The sequence below is a fragment of the Mastigoproctus giganteus genome, chromosome 6, assembly GCF_048544385.1.
Source record: "Mastigoproctus giganteus isolate SK-2022 chromosome 6, ASM4854438v1, whole genome shotgun sequence".
Lineage (NCBI taxonomy): Eukaryota > Metazoa > Arthropoda > Arachnida > Uropygi > Thelyphonidae > Mastigoproctus > Mastigoproctus giganteus.
Window position 1 is genome coordinate 35,038,011 of NC_143580.1, and position 24,517 is coordinate 35,062,527.

General features: G+C 35.8%; 1 protein-coding gene across 2 annotated transcripts in view; it reads right to left on the reverse strand.

Annotated features, from left to right (window-relative positions):
* Positions 1 to 24,517, reverse strand: part of LOC150084152 (diacylglycerol kinase delta) — a 511,886-nt gene that overhangs the window by 276,308 nt on the left and 211,061 nt on the right. For both annotated transcript variants that reach the window (XM_090375907.1, XM_090375908.1), the window contains exons 4-5: positions 7,559 to 7,639; positions 4,392 to 4,496 (exon numbers count right to left, since the gene is read on the reverse strand). In XM_090375907.1, the coding sequence (XP_090232033.1) occupies positions 4,392 to 4,496; positions 7,559 to 7,639 (186 nt within the window). The remainder of the gene's footprint in view (positions 1 to 4,391; positions 4,497 to 7,558; positions 7,640 to 24,517) is intronic.

A 24,517-nucleotide genomic window follows, 5' to 3' on the forward strand; every position in this document is an offset into this window, starting at 1 on the left:
TCAGTTTTTTCCTAGTGGAGGTAATTCTACGAGTGAAGAACCCTGTGACGATATTGCTCAAGAAACGATATTAGATTTGTTCGCAGAGGCAGTTCAAAACTATTCGCAACTAATCGGGAACCAATAAGCAAGCGCAGTAGTTTTTTAAAGCCTCTGAAATCACTACTGCGCTGGCTCACATGTAACAGAGCATCGTCTTTTTTAATAGCTTTCGGAACTAACATTTCGCTCATGAATCTGTTACAAATTACTAGAGTTTGGTGTCGTTGGTGTTTTAGTGTAGGAGTATTTTTGTTTTGTTATCAAGTAAGTATCTGTAATATCTTATGTACTGTTTATGTATTTATCAAAACTGAATTGTTTGATGAGGCGTGACATTTATACAAGTGATAATTGGGAATTAATTTTTTAATTCCCAATTAATAAAATATGTATGAAAGAATTGCGCAACCAAAATGATTAAAACCACAACACCAAATCTAGAGCGTGTGCTATAGTAAAAACGTGCGCGTAGAATGCACACTGTAGTAGTACCGAAAATATTTAGAGGCCTCTCAAGTGCTAAATCCGGCACTGCCTCTCATTCTTGTTGCCCTTCTCTGTACTCGTTCTAGCAACTCTACAGAGAAGGAACTCTGTGGACTAATGTTATTAGTGGATCGATCCCCCCAGAGTTCAGTGCTGGCCCATTGTTGTTTTCTTTATTTATTAGTGAATGATATTGATAAAGGTATATTAGGCTTTTAATGTCACAGTTTATAGATGGTACAAAGGTTGGCAGGGTGGTTAATGACAGTAATCAAAGTAAGCTACTGCAAACAAGATATAGAAAAATTAGACAAATGATCTGAGAAATGACAGTTGATATGTTAATCCAGGATTACTGCTACCCAAATACATATAGGCAGCAATAATCCCAGATTAGTGTACCAACTAATCTGGGATTATAGTGTACCAGATTAGTGTGTGGTACTGCACTTAGGGTAGTGAAAAATGAAAAAGGAATGGGGGGGGGGGGGTAATCGTGCAGTCAGATATGAAGTTCTTTCAGCAATGCAGTCAGGCTGCCAGGCCAGTTCATGGGGTTTTGTCAATAATATTCAATAATTTTGCTAGCATGGATAAGGAGGTGATTATCCATTGTCTAAGGCAATGGTTAGGCAGCATCTTGAGTACTTCATACAGGTCTGGAAGCCTCATTTTAGGAAGGATGTAGATCTGCTGGAATGGATGCAGAGATATGCAACAAGACTGGTGAAGAGAACAAAAGGATAGTCTTACTAAGAAAGGCTTTGTTTTTGTAAATTGCAGCATCTGGAAATTAGTCACCTGCAAGATGATCAGATTGAGGTATTTAAAGTTTTGAATGAACTCAACAAGCTCAATGCTGATGGCATTCTTCCTCTTGCTTAGACTATAGCCAGGAGGGGACATAAATTCAAATTGAGAAAGGATAGTTGCAGAATAGATGTGCAGAAGTTTGCCTTTAGCCAGTGGGTTGTTGATCATTGGAACAAACTTCCATTTCTTTGTTGTGGAAGCAGATGGTATGGATAAATTCAAGGAAGAAGACAAATTATTGGAGGGGATGAACATGTGATGTGGGAAGGATTTTTTTTTTTTTTTTTGCGATGCTTCATAAGCTTGCTTTCTTGCAGTATCTATCAATACTAATAAAAAACACAAAACAATAGAGTACAGTATAGATTTTTATTTTTTTATTTTTTTTTATTTCAAAATTATGTATTTAATGTATACGAGAGAGAGAGAGAGAGAGAGAGAGAGAGAGAGAGAGAGAGAGAGAGAGAGAGAGAGAGAGAGAGAGAGAGAGAGAGAGATTAGTTTATGACCTTTTTCATGTTTTCCTTTGAGTTTTAATGAAGGAGGGGTAGTTAACACAGAAAAATTCCAAATAATAAATGGTTAAATATCTCGGTATTTAACTGATATTGAAATACATTAATGTTAATAATGTTTTTATATGAATTAAGAAATATCCAAGATTCATAGCTGCCGGGAGAAGTGGTTTCTAAAATGCATTTGGTACAATCCTGAGGTTTTGCAAAGAGTTCTCAGAGGTTTTCAGCAATTCAAGACATTACATCTGAGTTGGTAATCTGCTTTGAATTTCTTCCCTTCCTGTGCTTCTTCATTTGCCTGGACAACTGATAATCACTTATAAGCTAAACCTGAACTGTAAGGATCATAGCTCATAAATTCCTAGCCTAAGGTTGCCAATGTCTCTGGCATCAAATTCACCATATATGAACAGTGCAGGTAGCATAATGATTTTCTTTCACAGTTTTACAGACCTATGCACGTCATGGAGAAGTAAACTGTTGTTATTCTGACTATAACCTCAGGGGCTCACATCTGGTGAGTATGGGTTTGGCACACCCAGGGTCCTGAGCTGGATATCATCATTCTTCTCTTTCTTGGTGATTCCTTTTTACTGCTCTCTCTCTCTCTCTCTCTCTCTCTCTCTTAGGGTAACTTGGGAATTTTTTTTTTTTTTTTTTTTGGCTGGTGCAGCATAAGCCTCAGGCTTCCTTGCAGTTAATAATAATATTAACTGATATACAAAGCAGCAGAAAATTGACAATAAGCAACTCTTCTGAATCTTAAAAGACTACTGCCATGATTTTTGCCATATGTACACTGTCTTGTTTGAGTGGTGGAAATCTTTTGTAGCGCCATTCCACCCTGGACTTCTTTGATTGTAGAGAGAATTAGTGTGAGAATGTAACACTAAAAGTCACTATTCCTTACAGAAATATACTTCCTCTCCAGTTCAAACCAGCTCTTATGTTTGGCAGAAACAGAACACATTGTGCCTTCTGGCCAAATGTCAGCATATTTTGGAATCCACCTAGCACACACACTTTCTCGAAAAATAACTGTCCAGCATTAACTGCCTTTACACTTCCAACATGAATGCACATTTTCAATGCAATATATTAAGGACTGTAATTTGCCTGTTTTCCAAAAATCAGTTCCTCAACACAATGAATGTTTACATCTTTTAAAGTTGTCATCCAAACACAAGCATGCAGTAGGATAGCAACTTCTTTGTGGCATTCAGAAAATTTGTTGTAACATCACATACACTTTCATATGATAGAGTCTCTTCCCCACATTTTGCACTTAACCTGTGAAGAATTTCAACCACTTTTAACAGAGATTTGATAATGCAATGTTCTAAACTCTTAATGACAGCATCTGATTCATTCTTGTACAGTCCACCACGAAATTCTCTGAACAATGCAGACAGGCTTCTAGGACAAATTATGAAGTTCTCTCAATTATATACAGATTTTGCCATCAGGGAGGTGATTTTCACATCAAGAAGGTGATTAATCTTTTTATAAAAAGCAATGGTTAAGCCACATCTTCAGTACTGCATACAGGTCTGGAAGCTTAATTTTAAGAAAGATGGAGAAACAAGGAGAGCAATAAAAAATTTTTTTTCTGTTTATACTCCGGCACAACAACCAAGTCAGTAGAGTTTACAATAAATCGTCAATACAAATATTTATCGTATTTAGTAGTCACGGGCTTGAACCCAGGTCCACTCAAGAAACACGTGCTATGCACTCTCGCTCCTGACCACTGGGCTACGTCAGGCCTAAGATTAGTCAAGAACACAAAAGGGTCCTCTGACCCACAAAAGACTTGTTCTAAAAATGGCAGCACTTGGAATTGAAGCACCTGTCTCCAAAAAGTTTAAGGCTTTGAATGGATTCAGTAACTAAAAAGGATGGTTACAGAACAGATGTGCAAAAATTTGCTTTCAGATAGATAATAATTGATTGGTGGAACAAACTTCCATCTGATATTGTGGAAATAAGTAGTTTGAATAAATTTAAGAAAGTATTAGACAAATTATAATCTGTCTAATACTTTCTGTCCATCTCCTTTAATGATTATTAAAGAAGATGGATAGATGTGGTAAGCAGGTTTTTTTTTTCCTTTTCTTAAGCTGATGCCACACAAGCCTGCTTCCTTGCATCATTTGCCACTACTAATCTAATGCACACATATAGAGGACATTTTTATGAATAAGGAACTAAGAACAAGGTTCCACCATCTGCTATGAAAAGTGTTTTGCAGTTCTTATGGATACACTTTCTTCAAAAAAGATTTCGCAATCCTCATAACTACGGAATTAATGAAAACAGACAAAAGTGGTTTTAAAATAAGCATGCAGATAAACACATACATGATATATAACATTAACATATTTTAATTAAAGGAGATAATCAATTATCTAAATGGAAATGTTTAAAAACTAGTTTTTTCACAAAATACATTAAAAATTTACTTCAGAGCTTTCAAAAAAGATTGAGAGTAATTTATAAAGAATAAAGTAATTCGGCAAAACTCATGTCAACCTCATAAAAATCTTTGTTGCTAACGCTTTTTAAAGCTGAGATCCATTCTTCCATTTCTTTTCTTGATTCTGCACATAAAATGAGTCTTCGAAAAGGAGTAATTAACTATAAAAAACATATGAAAATTTATAATTAATATCAATATAAGGATGGGCAGAAAGTTACTAGATATTTTAAAATCACAATATCTTCTGACTAAAGACAAGTACACATAAATAATAATCTACTGATGTACTTTTTAGCCACATAATGTTCCAAAAAGTACACCAACAAGGTGCATATGCTTTGTATGAACTAGATTAATGAATCAATATTTCTTTCACTGTAAGGATCAGTTAGTCAACCAATCTTTCTTGATGCCATAGTATTTCATCAAGGCATTTCATCATAACATTTCATTGTATATCCCCTGACCATTTTTCCGGCCATGGAGGGAACTTTGCCTTCATATATGTACTTCACTGTTACTATGTATATCTTTGACAATAAAGATTTATTTTGCAGCTCCTTCAAGAAGGTTTAATTTCTGCTCTTTATGGACAAGGAAAAGGAATAAATATGAAGGGAGTATTTTTTTTAGCATTATCATGTGCAGCTCCACACAACAAATGAGATGTTGCCATTTCTTTGTGTGCATTCAAAGATCATTTAATGTCAAATCAGTATTGAAATCATTTCTCACACAGATGGTTTGGACACTCATTCCCTTAATCTTAATTCATATGGCAATTCCTTGCAGGATTAATAAACAACAGTTCCTACCAAAATAAGTCATACATGATTCAAGAACCAAGAATAAAATCTTAATTGTCATAGAGGGTATTAAAAAACAAATATTAACAGCAGTTGTGAAAACATTTGTTCATGAATCTTCAGCATGCATTTTGCTGTGCATTTTTTTGGAGGGATAGTGAGAGTATGGTTAATTCTGAACTATTCCAGCCCAATAAAATCATCACAGCTGAAGTTTACTACCAGCAACTACAAAGTCTGAAATGTGTGTGTGTGTGGTATTAGAAGAAAAATGTCCTTCTTTGACCACTTTAAAGACTTACATATTTTATCAGTACCATACACATTTTCATACTGTAGGGGTCATTATAATAAAATTTAACAGCTTGGTTGGGAAAAATATTCCACAATTGCCACACATTCACAGACCACCATCAGATTACTAGATATTCATTCTACATCTTCTCAATGGAAAAGGACTTTGCAAGTTTCAAACCTTAAAAGTGCCCTGTCCCCATCTTTGCTTCAAAGTCAAAGGAATTTTATAATACCTATATTATTCGAAGGCACATTGTTAAGTAGCAGAGAGTTAAACAATAAATGAAGATATACTTGATGAAAACTTGATTTGAGGTTAAGTTTTCATTTTGAGAAGAATGAAAAAACAACATTACTTATGGAATGATCTGACATGTAAAATATAATTATGAGATGAGACAAACATTCCTTTCTGATTTTTTTGAATTGGTAGATGCTATATAAAGTGGGATGGTGAACCTAAGAAAATAAGCCACTAACAATTAGTCATAAATAGTTTATACTGCCACTCAAAAGAAATTTTGCTTTATCAGTGCACACATTTTGTCTAATAACTGTGCATCCTACTTTAAATGATCATGCACAATGCTACAAAGCTAGTTTCATGTCACAGCCATCTTCTGACAAAGCATGAACTGCATGGGTAATAAGACTTTAAATATAGCTTCCGTATAATCCTCCAAGCAGATCTTGTACTGATATCAACAAATAACTGAAAAGACAGTTAGTTTACACAATCATTTCTTTTGGCTTTTGACTAAGCCTTTTACTACTAATCACTGATTGTCCAAAACCAGTTACTGTTTCTCTTGATTCTGTGTCAATGTTCATGACAACTAAGGCTAAGAGAGTTTACTGCAATTAATACAGCCACAAAACTTTAAAATACTGTATACTATGACAGGAATGGTATAGATCTGCCAGTGAAAGGGGTGCTGAAATACCTCACATTCTAGCATGTACAAAATTATAGAGTTTTGATAAGGATTAAACCACTGAGAAAATTCCAAATATTAAAGTAGCAGTTGCATGCAAGTATAAGTAATTTAATATTGAGAGATTCTGAAGATTGTTCAATATCTAAAATACCTATATAATTATGCTCAAGTAAGTGGAAGAATGCCATTAACATTCAGCTTACTCAATCCTAATCTAGTCTCGAGATGCTGCAACTTGCAGAATTGAAGCCTTTCTAGATAACAGCACCCTTCTGTTCCCTTCACCAGTCTTGTTGCCCTTCTTGCCATTCCAGCATATCTACATTCTTCCTAAAGTGGGCATCCAGACCTGTATACAATACTCAAGATGTGGCCTAACCATGGCCTTATACAAAGGAATAATCACTACCTTATCCCTGCTAGCAAAGTTTCTGCATATTATTGACAAAACCCCGTGAGTTGTCCTGCAGCATGCCTGCACTGCTCAGAACATTCCATGTCTGACTGCACATTTACCTTTAGGTCTCTTTCATTCTCCACTACCTGAGTAGTAATACACTCAGGGTATACTTTATGCTTTTGAGCAGTGGTTCTCAAACAGGGATAAACAGTTTAAACTGTTTATCACACTGTCATAAAGGTCATTAACTGTTTATCACACATTGCATATTAAAGAGGATGGGAATGTGATGACCTTTAAAACAAATACATAAAGTTACTTAACATTATGTATTTTTTACTATTTCAAAGATCAGAATTCACAAATAAAAAATAAATAAAAACAATAACATGATCAAATCCTTGCTAACCATGACGCAACTGAAGTAACACAATAAAACAAAGCAAGGATACGGAGGAAACATAGGCAACATTATTACTTTAATAGTAAGAATTTTATCATGTTAAAATCCAATGTTCAAAGGCTTTTTCAGTAAAAACAATGAAATAAATACATTAAAAAATCAGGTCAAAGTTCACAATATAAATCAGTAATCAATAACAGTAATGATTACAGAATAATTTTACAAAACAAACATATTCTGAATAACCGAGAATAACTTAAATATGAACAATATTTTTGTTCTACAAGCAAAACCTGACCTAATCATCTGTTTCAAAAATATTTCACTTAAAATTCAATACAGGTAACAAAATACTGTTTTGTTTTTTCCTACTTACCTGAACACTGTGATTTACATTTTTAATACTACATTCTGCTATACTCAAATCTGTGAGATCAACTTCTTCAAAAATCACAGACTAAAAAAGAAAAAAGAATAATAATAAAATTTAAAAACAGAAAACAGGTAATTTAAAAATAATTTGCAACTGATACAATGGTAAATCAATAACCTATAACTGGCTATAAGTGATAACTGAATCTGCATGTTAACCAGCCTCTGTACTATTGATCTACTCAAAACACCTAAGAGAGAAACATTCCACCAGCCTTGCATGATTTCAGTGCTGAAATCATGCAAGGATGGAAGAGAATTAGATATGTAAGAAAAGGGAGGGAGATAGGTGAGTGAAAAGAGGCTAGTAAATGAAAAGAAAGTATTCCATCTTGGGAAAGAAGGCTTACTTAACATGGAAAAAAATCCTTTAAATATCTCAAACATTAAGGGCATGACTAGCAGAGCCTTCTGGTCTGATTTCACTCTTTCAAAATATAAGCTCTTTTAATGTTAACTAAGATGAAATATAATTTTATTGTCCTACATAATTAATATTATTATATTTAGCATTTTAATATTTTCATAGTAAGATATTTATTCATATTAAAATATTTGTTTGTTGACAAATAGATGGAAGGAGTGTATGGATTTTTTTTCCTGGACTTTTTTTTTTTATTCTTTCATTTCATTTTTTAATATTTTTTCTTGCAACAATTTCCATTAAACACCTAGTAGCACAAAATCTCTAATAATATATAAGATTTGCATTCATCTCTTCAAAAAAATCAATAGATTCATGGAGGAAATAGCAGTGAATATACTCACTCAATTTTACATGAACCCTATAACAGTGTACTAAGAGTGGTAATTAATTCTAACAATATATTGACCTGGAGAAGCTTTTAAACTGTTTTGCAAAATATTTTTGAAAATACAAAAACTATAAGGATTAGAAGAGATCCATTACACTAATAATCTTCAAACTGATAATCTGTGTATAGGATGTAATGTAATGCAATGCAATAATCCATGTAATGATGTTACACTGATATTACACATATTGAACACATCAATAAGTAATAAGTAAGGATAGAATTACGGCCAAATAATTAAAACCCCACGTGAAATTTAGCAGTAAGGAAGAAGCTACACCTTTTCCTATGCAAAATCACAGTTGTCTAAGAATTAACAGCATCACTGCCACTGATTTCAACAGTTCATCACTGGAAATACCAGTGGTATTCTAGATCTTACATTCTTCATAGATGAGGTGTAGTTCCATTTGTCAGGGTACGTGAATGTATTCCCAAAAAGGAAAAGATGTCTAGCAATTATACATAAGTTGTTGTTATTATTTATACAGCACATTAGCATTTTACACTATACTGCACTGCACAGGCTGAAGAACTCAGAATAACTCAGTGGAAGGAGAGCTACTCCCTCTATCTGAGATCAGCCAATTACAGCTATGATTGAAAAGGCTTTTAAGAACCCCCCCCCCCAGTTGCTGATGGGATTCAAATCCAAGCCTCTCTAAATGAATGACAGAGGACAAAGCACCATACTGTCCTGGAGGACTTAAACATAAGGTTCCATCAATCATAAAATCATACTTATGGTGGGAGGATAGCGGTTCAAGAATGTGAGTTGATAGAGAAATTGAAATTTCTTTTGATTAGCTGCTAAGAAATCATCCAAGCCATAAAGATTTTTTATCAATGATCATTTTTATGCAATCACTGTTCATCAACTAACCATAACATCAAGACAACAAATATCAGTATTTTATTATTCATATTGTCATTTGTATTTAATATACACTTTTCTCATAAAAGAAATGTATGGTAATTACAAAAATGGGGTTTAAGGATCAGATGCCGGAGATATCCAGTTAGTATTTTTCTAAATTCCCTAGAGATACTATAAATTCTTTCTGAGCAGAGTTTAAAATATTTTAAACTTCTTTAAAAAATTTATCAGTAAGATAGAAATTTTTAAGATGCATGTAAGTCCATTTGTTACATTTCATTTTCTTCATAGGAATTTGCACAAGCTTGGTTTAAAATTCCAAAAGTAGAATTTTTTTTTTTTTTTTAATTTTGTTTGTTACATTATGAAACATTTTTTAATATTACACAAAATATAGAAAAAATTTTTTTGAAACTCTTACCCACTCTGAAGAATTTTTCCATCCATTTCATGTCCACCCTCTGTCTCCACTCCACCAGCCATCACTTCCCCCACACCTCAGATCTTATATACACCCTCCAGCTTAAAAAATAACCATTTATGAGGAACCATGCTGTGCCTTGCTAAAGTCCATATATATAACAGCGATATTTCTTGCATCCAACTGCTTGGTAATAACTTCATTGTAATTTATCAGGTTAGATAAGCATGAATTTCTTTTTTACAAGCCTATTTTACAACCCCTTTAGGAATTCATTCCTGTTAAAATAATCCCAGAACGCACCCTTAACTACTGATCACCTAATTTTCTCCATTAGGTGATCAGTAGTTAAGTGTAGATCAGTAGTTTTAGTTGCCGACCGGGTTAGCCAGGTGGGTAAAGTGCCTGCATGGCAACCCAAAGGTCGCGGGTTCAAATCCCGCCTCGGGCTTGGATCAAAGTACTGCAAAAACCTTGGGAGGTGCATTATGGCCACAGAAACCAATGCGCCAACAACTACCAAAAAAAAAAAAAAAAAAAAAAGGAAAAGTAATTTAGTTAAGTGCCAACAAGTATGCCCAAAAACATGTAAGATGTGCTGAGTCATCAACACTTCGAGAACACTATGCCACAAATGCCAACAAATGTGAACAAAGCTAGTATATTTTGTTTGATGGAACATGTTGAAATTTTTAAAATTTCTATGAAACTCTTAATTTGAATTTTTTTCTTTTTTTTTAATTCGTTAAAAATAATAAATAGTATTTACATATGTTCAATATTTTGATTTTTACTATCTATTTTTTGAATGTTATAATTTTTTTTATTAACAGTTCAATGCAAATTCAATAGATAAGGGAAGGGAAAGGAAGAGGGGGGAAGCATTTTATAATTTATCAAGATACAAATATAAACCTTATTTTCTACACACACACACACACACACACAAAAAACACTAGTACACATCATATGAACTGAGAGACACTTTCTTTCAGCCTCAACAGCTCACCTGATAATCCCTTCTCTGTATGCTTAAGTGCTATTGCAAAATCACTTAAGCTAGCTTGCTACCAGAGTGCCAGCATAAGTGATATGCTAGCTCACTGCCAGTGATTCTCCCAAGTCAAAAACATACTTTTTGGATGTAAAGACCAATGTGAAGTATCTGTTCAACTCATCTGCTGGATCGTCTATAATTCTGCTACTTTCACATCCTATGAGGTGCTGATGCAACTTACTCTTTTCTTATTTGTAATTTATGATGGCTACAAATTACTGGAGACACCAAATTATATAACAAGTCAATGTGAAACAAGACCACAGAAGGTGACACTTTTTCTTATCTTACCCTTTCTGGTTTTGTTGGTATAGATTCATATAACAAGTCAAGATTGATTTGTATTCTTATATGAACTGTCTCCTGACACCAATTCATATAACAATCTGCTCCTGTGTTTCAGTTGGTCCCAAAATCTAATCCACAGTTTTGAAAAGCAGTTAACAACAATATTCATTGATAAATGACCAGTCATAAACTCCTGTGATCTACTGTATTCTCCCCCCCACACCAGAAAACTGAACTGAAATCTTATCTCCTAGCTAAAAGGTTCCCAGGAATGAACCCAGATCTCCTGTAACTCACCCCAAATGGTCACTTCCCACTAACAGATCCTAGATTACCATATTTATGATGCTATTGCTCAGGTCCTTGGTGGAAGGCATTTTATAATTTAAGAATTGGCCAAACACATGAAATAAACAGCCATTGGTGAGTGAGTATCCATTCCATTAGTTCCGAACAATAAGTGGAACAATAAGTCGAACAATAAGTTTAACAATGAACACAATTGTTAACTATATTTGGCAGTCACCTGGGCTTGAATCACAGGCTATTCAAATGTATGTTTCTGCACTGTTACACTTGACCACTCCACCTATTATAAGGCATTCAACACTTACTTACACACTCAAGTTGCCTGTAACGAAGAGTATTATATTTTTTGCATATATTAATTCTGCAACCCACCACATAGACTCAGTGACCTCCTTGGCTCATTCAATATCAGGGAATGATCTTTTCCCATTCAGACAGAAAGCATAACCTTCCTCCTTTGTAACACATTGTACATGCCATAATAAAATTCAGCATTTTCTATCTCAGGATGACAGTATGTCTCAATCACCTCTATTATGCAAGCATTTGTCAAGGTAACTAATAGCTCAAACTCATCCATTTTATTTAATTTTATGTTTAAGTGAATATTTATTTGGTGGAAGGGTAAATATTTATTTGGTTGAGGGTAAATATGATCCTGACATTGGGAAAAAAAAAAAAAAAAACCCACACACACACACACACACACACACACAAAAAAAATACTATATATAAACAATTTTAAATTATACTGGATTTATATTTTTATAGTACTCTCCTACATTCCTTATACCCACTTGAGCACACAGATACCAAATACTGGAAAATTTTCTTATTGTTCAGAAGAACTCTTCAGAAGGATGCAAGTGCAACCTTTAAAGTTACGACGATATACTGTAGAAAACATGATCCTACCATTAAACTCAAATTGTTACAAACTTCTTTTAGAAGAAATTTAAGAGTTCAGAAAAAAAAAAAATTTACATTCCATAATTATATCTCACAGAAGAATGGATGCCAAGCCTTGTATCCAAAAAACTGGTGCAAATAGAAATTTTTCAAACCAAACAGCAATATTAACTGCCATAATTCTGACTATTGAACATGTGATAATCCAATAATGTGATTGAACATGTGATAACTGAAAGTCAGTTAAATGCTCCATAGGCAGCTATTTGCTGGGAGGAGGGCAAGAAATGTTTGGAATAACTGGTTGGAGAACTCTTGCTGGGAACCCCATCATTTCACAAAGCAGTTTTGCAATAGTACAAGAATATGTCCCACCACAGCCAGAAAGGGCTCTATATTTTATTTTATGCAAAATAGTGCCCAAGAATATTATTGTCTCACCATAACAGAATTTGTTGATGAAATATTCCCCAATAAATGGTTATGTCATCATATATGCATTCAGCGGCCTCCAAGGTCTCCAGATTGAACCACTCCCTCAAGTTTTTTGTGTGTTTTTTTCTCTTTATTCCTGTGGGTTTACTTGAATGAATAGATGTACAGCGAAATACTTACATCTTTAGATATTCTGAAAACAATTGCTGAGGAATTTTCTAAACTCAGTCATGTGTTAATAATAAAGCATGAGTGGATAAGCAAAAAACATTAAGATTACATATACATTTAAGCCTATCAGATTTTCATCTCTAACATAATAAAAACACCAGTAGGAGCAATGCATAACATATGAAAGCAAAGCTTGGTGGATTATGTGTGATAAGGATAAAAAAGAAAGAATAATGGCTGCAGTAATGTGATTTATGAGAACTGCTGTCTACACCAGATGACAAAAAAGTAATCAGGTTATAACAAAAGAATTAAAGGAAAATCCAGTAACTGAACACACAAAATTATAGATGGAGAGATTATACAGACAATCAAAGAATTCCAAAACACATATATTATAAACTTACTGGGAGAAACTGTCAGGAGATCTCAATGGAGATGGTATGAGACTATAATAAGGCATTGAGGCTTTTTATCACTGCAGGGCTACAATTTCTGAAAACCTATATCAAACTTCAAACAATATGAATTCTCTGTCCTACTGAACAAAATGCTAACAGAAACATTAGAATTTTTGCAAAAATGCACACAAGAACCTGATGCACCAGATCCACTGTATTTAGATACAGCATTCATTATAACCATATACAGGGTGTTTGGAAAGTCACTATACACCTGTATGGTAGCAATGTGTAAAATGATAAGAGTCACTGTGCCATCATGTGGTGTGGTATGAAACCTAGTGCACACCTAGTGGTGTGTCATGGTCAGTTGGCTGTGAGATAGCTATTGTGGCAGTTGAAGGCAAAGTGATAAACGATGGCTTAGTTATTGGAAGAGCATATTTTTTTGGTTGAGTATGTTTTTAATGAGCATGGAGAGTATACGCAAAGCATTCAAGAAAACTTTTATAAGAAATTTCCAAATATGCCAGTACCACATCGGCATGCTATGCAAGCATTAATAGGAAAATTTCACAAGACAGGTGCTGTACACGACGTGCAGCATAGTGGAAGGCCACTGAAACTGACAGAAAAGAAACTCCTGGTTATTTCAGATTCAGTGCTACAAAGCTCTTCCAAATCAATGCAGAAGTTGTCACAACAGCAAAACATCGGTCTTGCAACTGCACATTTAGCAGTAAGGAAGAAGCTACACCTTTTCCTATGCAAAATCACAGTTGTCTAAGAATTAAAAGCATCACTGCCACTGATTTCAACAGTTCATCACTGGAAATACTAGTGGTATTCTAGATCATACATTCTTCATAGATGAGGTGTAGTTCCATTTGTCAGGGTACGTGAATGCTCAAAATACCCAATTATGGGCATTAAAGGAAAATCCAGTAATTGAACATATACAAAATTATAGAGGGAGAGATTATACAGACAATCAAAGAATTCCAAAACACATACATTATAAACTGACTGGGAGAATAATGAAAATTAAATGATCCGAAAATCCACACAGTCTACATCAGGGTAATGTAGAAATTTTTTTTTTTTTTTGACTGTTGCAGCATAAGCCTCAGGCTTCCTTGCACCACATGGCTAATAATAATAATAATAATAGTAGGATAGTCAGAGATTTCCTCGACCGACAGTAACACCAGACATTACAACCACCCTGTGTACTTGGTAGCAGTACCCGTCACGGAGTGGAATCCCCCAATCAAGGAGAAATAATATAAGAGCAACAACAATAATAATAAACCACATGTCGATGATGCCACCTGGCCTCAGAAACGATCCAACACATCACCGTGGGGTGCAAGGTGATCACCCCTAGACTGAGTACACCCATAGACACGACCAGGTAGCCAGGATAATACATCAGAAGCTAGCAAAGAAATACCAGTTGATCAAAGAAAGTGTACCATACTACAAGTACGAACCCCAGGCAGTACTAGAGACCCGAACCCACAAGCTGTACTGGGACCATGCCATAATAATGGATAAGACCATCCCGCACAACAGACCGGACATAACCCTTGTGGACAAAATGGAAAAGGCTACCTACCTGATTGACATAGCCGTGCCGAATGATAGCAATGTCCAGAAAACCCATGAGGAAAAAATTAGGAAGTACACGAACCTGAGACATGAGATCAAGGAGATGTAGCATATGCAAGAAGTATCAACCATCCCAATCATCGTGTCAACAACTGGTATGGTACCAAAGACTCTACATAGCAGCCTAACAGCAATAGGTATCCCAGAGAACACCTACAAGGAACTCCAAAAAGTCGTAATCCTGAACACCTGTAGAATAGTCAGAGATTTCCTCGACTGACAGTAACACCAGACATTACAACCGCCCTGTGTACTTGGTAGCAGTATCCGTCACCACGGAGTGGAATCCCCAATCAGTGAGAAATAATATAAGAGCAACAACAACAACAATAATAAAACCATCAGAAGCTCAATAAAACAATGTTTTATGTTTTTAATTTGGCTTGCTATTTTTTGATCACCCTTCGTATGTTAACATACACCAGTGCTGGATTAAAGCACAGGCTAGCAGGGCTGCCTGGGCACCAAATTTTACAAATCATGAAAAATACATATACATGTCCTTAGTAAAGTGGGCGCCTGAAAAATCTTTCAATATTCATTTGGGTAATCTGATCATGTTCTTGTTGTTTCATACTTTCTCTTCAAATAAACGAACACAGTGCCTTACATTTCAGGCGCGTTAGATTTTTTTAAACGATCTTTTCATTTTATGTGATTAACTGAAATGAAAACTAAATATAGTTCTCTTATCATTATTTTCTTATCAATTTATCACTAAGCTGTATAATATTTATCACTCTCCTCCCATATTACTCTTTCTCTCTCTCTCTCTCTCTCTCTCTGTGTGTGTAAAAGTGGAATCACGTTCACAAGTCAAGTATGAAAATACACGTGAAGCGTGCACGGACTGTCTAAAGCTACATATAATCTATGAATTTCTGTTTTCCATACAAATCGTGTGGGGAAAAAGAAATAACTGACAGATTTATATTAGTCCGATTTTACTGAAATTTGGTTTGGCTCGACAAATATTTTTAACAAGTCCAAATACAAAATTTCATGAAAATCCGTCCACTGATAATCTTTCGGTTACATGCGGACGGATGGACATGAACTTCTTTTGAATTTTTCTATCGGATCAATCCAAAACATTATATACAACTGCCTTCAAATTGAGACAAAAGGAAATACCTTTTTTCTTTCTTTCTTTTTTTTATGCAGAAATTTTTATGCGCTGTTATTTTTTTCTCCCACAAAAAAATAATATGAAGGCTGGAACACCTTTAATAATTTTATGAGCATCTGAGATTTAGTGACAGTCAGTAGCGTAGCCAGGATTTTTTTGTCAGGAAGTACATTTTAAAAAAAAAGGTCCAATTGCCTAATGCTAAAAAGCACCATAATACCAGATTTCGGCGTCAGGGGAGGGGGGGGGGGGTAACAATGTACCTGCTGATCCTACCCTGGCTACGCCAATGGCCTTCTTCGGCTGATATTACAGTGAAACAACAAATGTGATAATGTGAGAAAGTGGGTTGAAATTCTGATAATTGGAATGAATATATGAATAGCTCCTAAACTATCTGTTTTGGCACATTATGGTATTCTAAACTTTAAGTGAGGCACAAAAAACGGGGGGGGGGGGGAAACCGGAAGAAAGAAGTCCACAAATATATGCTTATCCAAAAAGAGCACAATTTATGGAATCGCACCTGTTTAAGGCGCGATTCCATAAACGATGGATCGGTACGACTATTTTTTTTTTTTTTTTTTTTTACATACTGCTTCTTATGGGGAACAAAAAAATATATAAATAAGCCTGCAGCATTACCCAACCTCTCTCAAGTTTCTTTACGATTTGTTAAAGTACGGGTATCAATATTTTTCTGTTGCTTCTGCCTCGGCAACCAATTTTGTTTCGTGTCAACACCAGATATACAGCGGCATGCGCTATTGAGTGAAGCAAAAATATTAAACGACCGGAAAATAGCGACAGTAACCGTAAACTGCTATAAAAGAAGCATTTCATTCCAAGTCAACTGCTGCAAATTTTACGTTGTATGGCGAACAACGGTGTGCTATTTCTTGATAAAATTTCTGAGCTACCGTTTCAATGTTATGCTAAAGAAAAAAGATTCGTCAGAGGAAAACTTCAAGAGATAGAATAAATTCATAAAAATAAGTAATGCATTTAATTTTCACATAACAAAATTAGTGATTTATTACTGCAGAGACCTATAAAAAAAAAAACCTACTTCGAACAGTTTGGATAGAACAAAACTGCTCGGTTTTGTTCTATCCAAATACATCAATGTCTCCTGCAATGAACGATTTCCGAAAAGAATGGGGGGGGGGGGTTAGAACACGGCCTGACGTAGCCGAGTGGTCATGAGCGAGAGTGCAGTCAAAGTATTTTATTAAAGTTTTGCGGCTCCAGGGTTTCTCCTATCCGTAGCTAAAAGTATACATAGTGTACAATTTAAAGCAACTATAGACAATGATGACGATACATAAAGACTATTTACAATGGTAATGATAATGATACAAAATAAAAACTGGACTTTGGAGGCCAGCAGACTGATTAGTACATCAGGTAAGAGAATCCAAAAACGGAAACAGTCTACAAACAAGCCAATGTTATCAGTCCCCAACAACCAGCTGATTGTTACAAAGATTTATACTTCAAAAGAATGGTTACAATTTCTGGTTTCCAAAACAATAAAAAGGGCCCTAAACCCTTCCATCTAAAGTTCAAAAAAAAAAAAAAAACCAGTGCAGTAGCGCAAGCTCTTTAAGTGGACCGGGGGTTCAAACCCGTGACTGCTAAATACGATACACAATTGTATTAATTGATTTATTGTAAACGCCACTGACCTGGTGGTCGTGCCGGAGTATAAACAGGTACATTTTTTTTTTTTTTTTTTTACATTTGTTTATGAATATCAATATTTGATATTTTACTGTGCACACACAGCCAAGGAAAATATGGGGAAAAAATTGTTCATAATCATTTATTGGGGCTTTATAATAATAATAATAATAATATAAAATAATAATAATACCAGGTAATACATCGCCATGGATCCCGCAATGACATGACACATGTCGACGATGTCACCTGGCTCCAGAAACAATCCAGCGCATCACCGCGGGATGCAGGATTATCACTCAGACGGAGTACACACATAGACATGACCAGGTCACCGCCACAAGCTAGCGCAAAAATGCCACTTGATCAAAGAAAGTGTACCGAGAGAACCCTAGGCGGAGCCATAATATACAACACGATTCCCCACAACAGACCAAACGTAACTGTCATCGACAAGAACGCTACCTACTTGTTCGGTGCCCAACGCCAGCAACTTCCAGAAAACCTGCAAGGAAAAGACCAGGAAGTACACAGACCTAAGAGAGAAAGTCAAAGAAATGTGCCACGTGGAACAAGTAACGACCATCCCGATCACCGTGTCAACCACCGGCAAGGGCCAGAGAGCCTCCGTAAGAACAATAGGAATCCCAGAGAACACTTACATGAAACTCCAGAAAGCCGCGATCGTGAACCTGTAGGATAGTCAGAGTTCCCGGACCAACAGTAATAATAACCGGACTCAATCTCATGCACATGGTACAGGTACCCGTCACGGGATGGAAAGAATTCCATAAGAAGAAAAAGTCATAATAATATAAAACAGTAATAAAATGGCCGCAGAACTCGTCTAGGCAATGTCTTCTATCATTCAGCAAGTCGAGTCCACCTACCCTCATTTCCAGCGTGCCTTTGCTCTAGGTTATCCAATGCAATTGGGACAGAATGCAGATAATCGATTTTAAATGATTCTTAAATGATTTCTATTCTATTGTTATGGAAGCGAAAAAAAATTAGAAAAAAATTTACAGTAATTTCTATTTATTTACACATTATGCACTCTACGTGTTTATACACATTTAAAATAATTGCCAATGTTTTGCTGTTTGAAAGACGTTGATCGTTTTTCAGTTGCAAAATTCCGTAATTTCATCAAACATAAGGAACAAACTTCCATCTGGTGTTGGAAGTTTGTTCCCCACAGGAAAGCACACATCAAAAACGATTTGGCTTTTTTTTTTTTTTTTCTATATTTTTTTATTCAGCCAAAGTGTTACATTTATCACAAAACGAAGCAAGATGCCCTCGTTTGTGTGCTGAGAACTAGGAAAATTCTTTGAGAAAAATTTTAGGAAGATTGGAAAACAGTAATTCAGAGGGTGCGCAGGGGATATATCCCGAACATTGCTGCAAAATTTACATAAATACATAACATGGAAAGTAAAGCACTTCATATTATAATCGGTTTTATATTATGTGGCTTTCTTCCTCCTCAAAGTGGCACAAGATTCGCCCTGTCTACAAGTTTCTTTTTTGCCGTTTTCAGGCAGCTAGAAACTTTAATTAAACTTAAAGATGGAAACAGTCCAAGAGTACATAAAATACTGGGACCGGCACTAGTGCCAGTGGCGGTCCCAGTATTTTTCTAAAGGGGAAACTAAAGCATTCAAAATTAAATGTTCCGAGGAAAAATTAAGCTTTAATCATTTACTCAGAAGCCTATGGCATATATAAGCTAGTCTGTAATCAGGCCACAAAGGAGGTTAGGCAGGCGAAGGCAGATTACGAGAAATCTTTGGCAAAAGATGCTAAGAAAAACAGCAAGGATTTCTTTACTTATATAAACTCTAAAAGGAAGAGGATGAATCTGATTGGTCCACTTGATACCAATGGTTCGACTGTTGATGATCCTGCTCAGATAGCAAACAAACTGAATGAGTATTTTGCATCTACATTCACACATGAGGAGTTATTAAGGTTTGAAAATGGCAGAAGGTTATTAAATTGTAGTAGGGTGCTTAATGATTTTGTAATAACTGAGAGCAAATTGGAGCAGAAATTGTTGAAGTTAAACACAAGAAAGGCACCTGGGGTGGATGGGATCTATCCGGTTATATTAAAGGAGGCGGCAAAACAACTAAGCAAACCCTTAGCCATAATTATGAGAGCATCCTTGGACTCAGGGGAGGTCCCCACGGCCTGGAGATGTGCAAATGTATCCTCAATTCACAAAGGGGGATCGAAGGGTGACACGAGTAATTACAGACCAGTTAGTTTAACTTCTGTTCCGGGTAAAATAATGGAGTCACTGGTTAAAGATGCATTGCAGGCAGAGGCGGATTTAACGGCGGGTGCACCGGGCGCGCGCCCTGGGCTCCGACTTCTGAAGGGCCCACGCAAAACTCCAACAAATTAGTTGAACATATTAGTTCAAAACTTTGTGATTATTATTATGCTATTATTAATTATATTATACAGGTATTATATTCAAATTTCATTGGAAATAAAACATTAATAGTACATAATATTTTTTATTTATTTAAAAAAATGGTTAACATGTATTTTTATTTTCCCTGTCTCTCTCTTTTTTTAAGGGGCCCAATATTTTGTTCTGCGCCTGGGGCCTCAACCGACCTTAATCCACTCCTGATTGCAGGATCATCTAGACAAGACTGCAGCAATAATTCAGACACAGCATGGGTTTGTTAAGGGAAAGTCTTGTCTGACAAATTTGATAGGATATTATGATGTGGTTACAAAGGAACTGGATGCAAAAAATAATTTTTATATCATATATTTGGGTTTCAGGAAAGCTTTTGACACTGTTGCGCATGGAAGACTATTGTACAAATTGGAGCAGAATGGTATTATGGGTAAGTTGCTACAATGGATAAAAGGATGATTGAGTGGGAGAAGACAGAGGGGTGGCAATTAATGGGTGCTGCTCTTCGTGGACTAATGTTATTAGTGGATTCCCATAGGGTTCGGTGTTGGGTCCTCTGTTGTTTTGTGTATTTATCAATGATATTGATGAAGGTATATATCAGGCTTAGTGTCGAAGTTTGCAGATGATACAAAGGTTGGCAGGGTTGTTAATGACAGTAATGGCAGTGTGCTACTGTAACAGGATCTAGATAATTTGGGCAGATGGGCTAAGAAGTGGCAACTGAAATTTAACCTTGACAAATGCAAAGTACTGCATATGGGTAGAAGTAACCCCAGAGAAACGTACCAACTGTGTGGTACTACACTTAAGGTGGTAGAAAATGAAAAAGATCTGGGAGTAATTGTGCAGTCAGATATGAAGTTTACTTAGCAATGCAGACAGGCTGCCAGGGCAGGTCATGGGGTTTTGTCAATGATATATAGGAATTTTGCTAGCAGGGAAAAGGAGGTGATTGTCGCTCTGTATAAGGCAATGGTCAGGTCACGCCTTGAGTACTGCGTACAGGTCTGGAGGCCTCATTTTAGGAAGGATGTAGATTTGCTTGAGCGTGTACAGAGAAGGGCAACAAGATTGGTGAGGGGAATGAAGGGATCCTCTTACCAAAAGAAGCTTAAGTTCTGGAAATTTCAGTGGCTGGAGACTATGCACCTGCGCGGTGAACTGATTGAGGTGTATAAGGCCTTGAATGGGTTGAGCACGCTGAATTCTGATGGGATCCTTCCACTTGTTCAGATTACGAACCTACGGGGGCATAAATTCAAATTAAGAAAAGACAGATGTAGAATAGATGCGCGGAAATTTGCCTTTAGCCAGCGGGTGGTGAATTGCTGGAACAAACTTCCATCTGTCGTTGTGGAAGTTGATAGGTTAAATAAATTTAAGGAGGAACTGGACAGGCATATGGAGGGAATGGTGTGATTTTTTTTTTTTTTTTTTTGGCCGATGCTGCATAAGCTCATACACTTGCTTTCTTGCATCACATGCCACTACTACTACGACGACTATTATGTAGCAGTAAAAAAAAAAAAAAGAAAAAAAAAAAACACCATTACTTTGATCATAGGGGAGGGAAGCCTTAGCCTTTTAGCCAGTGACTGACAAATAAATTACGTGAAAATCACTACATGTACTTTTTAAAGAGTAACAAGACGTATACTCTTTAAAGGGTGTCTGGTAACTGTAATCATAATTTTATTACACTCATATGATAGTTTCGTTAGGAAGAAAAATAAAAGCGAAAAAAATTTCATATAATAATCGATATTTCGGATAACTGGTATTCGGATAATTGGAATTCTATTGTATTAATTAATCATTTTGTAAATACAAAAACATAATAAAGCTCTGTCTGTAGCACTGACATTCGTTTTTATTTTTTCCCACCATATCGAACGTTTCTTTCTTTGCGGTATCTAAAGAAAGATACTGCAACGTGACTATCAGTGCAATCACCGTGATTGACCAATTTTGGTTGTCAGAAACTGTTCTTTACTTCACTGACGGTTGTTTACGTTCGTCACGTTAAAGCAGTCTCTGAACTGCTTCTCGCCTTCCAGCACAATAACATGAAAAGAATGAAAAGTAGGAAAATGCTACCGCATATTCCAATAAAATGTTTGTCCTTGTGTTCATTTAAACGAAAGCACAATCGCAGTAGGTTTAAAACGCTGATGATGAGGTCAAGGATGCGGTTACAAAAAATACTGCTGCGAACTAAATATTTCTAGACAGCAGGAACAGGTGGTGACGCAGCATAAGTGTATTAATGCCTTTAGAAAGTACTTTTAATTATATAAATATAATAACAAGTTTCTCTTCCTGTACAATTCCCATAATAAAATTTCCAGGATTTTATACAAAAAAAAAATAACATTACCTCTGATCCATTTGAAATGAACAAATGAGAAAAAAAAAATTTTTTTTAATGAAATTGACATAAAAAGTTTAACACAGATTTTAACGACATACACAGAAATGGGGGAATAAAGGGGGAAAGCACTCTGAAAACTATCTTTAGCTCTCTATTGAGTATTAATTAGCAGTCTTTTTTTCTGAAATTGACATAAAGATTTTAACGACATGCACAGAAATGGGGAAATGAAGTGGGGGGAAGAACTCTGAAAACTAGCATCGAATATTCATCGTAGCAGTCTTCTTTTTTCTGAAATTGACAAAATTTAACACAGATTTTAACGACATGCACAGAAATGGGGAAATAAAGGGGGAAAGCACTTTGAAAACTACCTTTAGCGAATATTCATCGCAGCAGTCTTGCTGTACTCGTAAATAAGCTAACAGCAAGATCGATTTGATGCACATTCGGTGAAGCCATCCCTTTCATCAAGCACAGAATCGATAAATATACCTTACTGCAGCTACCTAATCTTTCAGAGCAGACTCGGAATCGCCGATGGAACAGAAAGCTTCTCATACAAAGGCATATTCTACGGATAAAAACCCTTAGGCGTAGTGTGTAATTCTGAAAGTAGACAGAAAAGCGGTTTGGTCCGTCCACGCTCCAGTTATGCACTGTAGTACAAGAAAATTGAATGTAAAGTGTGAACACACACAGGTAGAAATGTTTGAAGAGCATCCGAACAAGTCTATTACAATCGCTCAGCAAACGCAAAGATTTAATGGAAAAATCAATGCTTTTAATTAAGCGTATAACATGTTTCACTTAAAGGTCACGGGTAACATGTCTTTCGTCTGAACCTGACGAAACGGGTCCCAAAATTACAATGAATGAAGCTGCTGAATGAAAGCACCGTAGCAGACAACTTATCTTCCATCAAAAGTATACAGTATAAAATACCAACTACTGTAATCAGGGGACTAATGAGAAATTTTAATCAGATTATTCAGTAGGACCAGTGGATACAGATAGCTGAAAATCATAAATGAATATCTTCAAACGATGCTACGTGTTAATACACTCCGAAGTTATCTGTATAGTAAGAGACGAGTATTACTAAGGTCTAGACCTGTTTTTAACACCTGAGTTGATGGATCATTGTCGGGTAAATAAGCTGGAAAACACGTGACCTTTACTAAGGGGAAAACCGTGATGAGAGACCGGGTATCCAAACAGAATTGCTACTTGTTCAGGATATCTTCTTTACCTTGCTTCTGGAAGAAAAAAAAAAAAGAGCAGAAAAATAAACCTAACGTAGCGAATTTGAGCCTAAATTCGGGGCCGTTTACAAACTAAGTAAAACAACGAGAAGATAAATAAATAAATTTTCTGTTTATACTCCGGGACGACCAAACGGTCAGAGGAGAGGAGTTCACAAGATAGACAGAATACAAGGAACAGCACCGTATTTGGCAGTCACGGGCTTGAACCCCGGTCACTCAAGGCACGAGGGATAAGATAAAATGTTATATGCTACAGCTGACAGTGTGGAGGTCGCATGATCATTACGAATTAGATTGTTTTCATTAAGAAATTAAATACAGTAAGGTGACTTCGAGTATTTCCTCATGTAATGGGAGGGCGAATCAGGGGTTTCGAAGATTTAAAACTTGCGTTGCGTAATCTGTTGAAGCTTGATAACAAAACAATTGAAAATCACTAAAACTAAACTTCCTGTGCTTGGATGATCTGCTCACTTGAACTCGTGAAGAAGGCAACTTAGTCTGGTATTGTACTACAAAGGTCAGTTTCTTTTCTCAAAATAAGTTTTTGCTTTTCTTTTTAACACAGTCACCCATCATCCTTACAATTTACATTCACTGAGTGAATACATTCACCTCGGAAAGGATTTCAATGCCTGTCGAAACATTTATAACG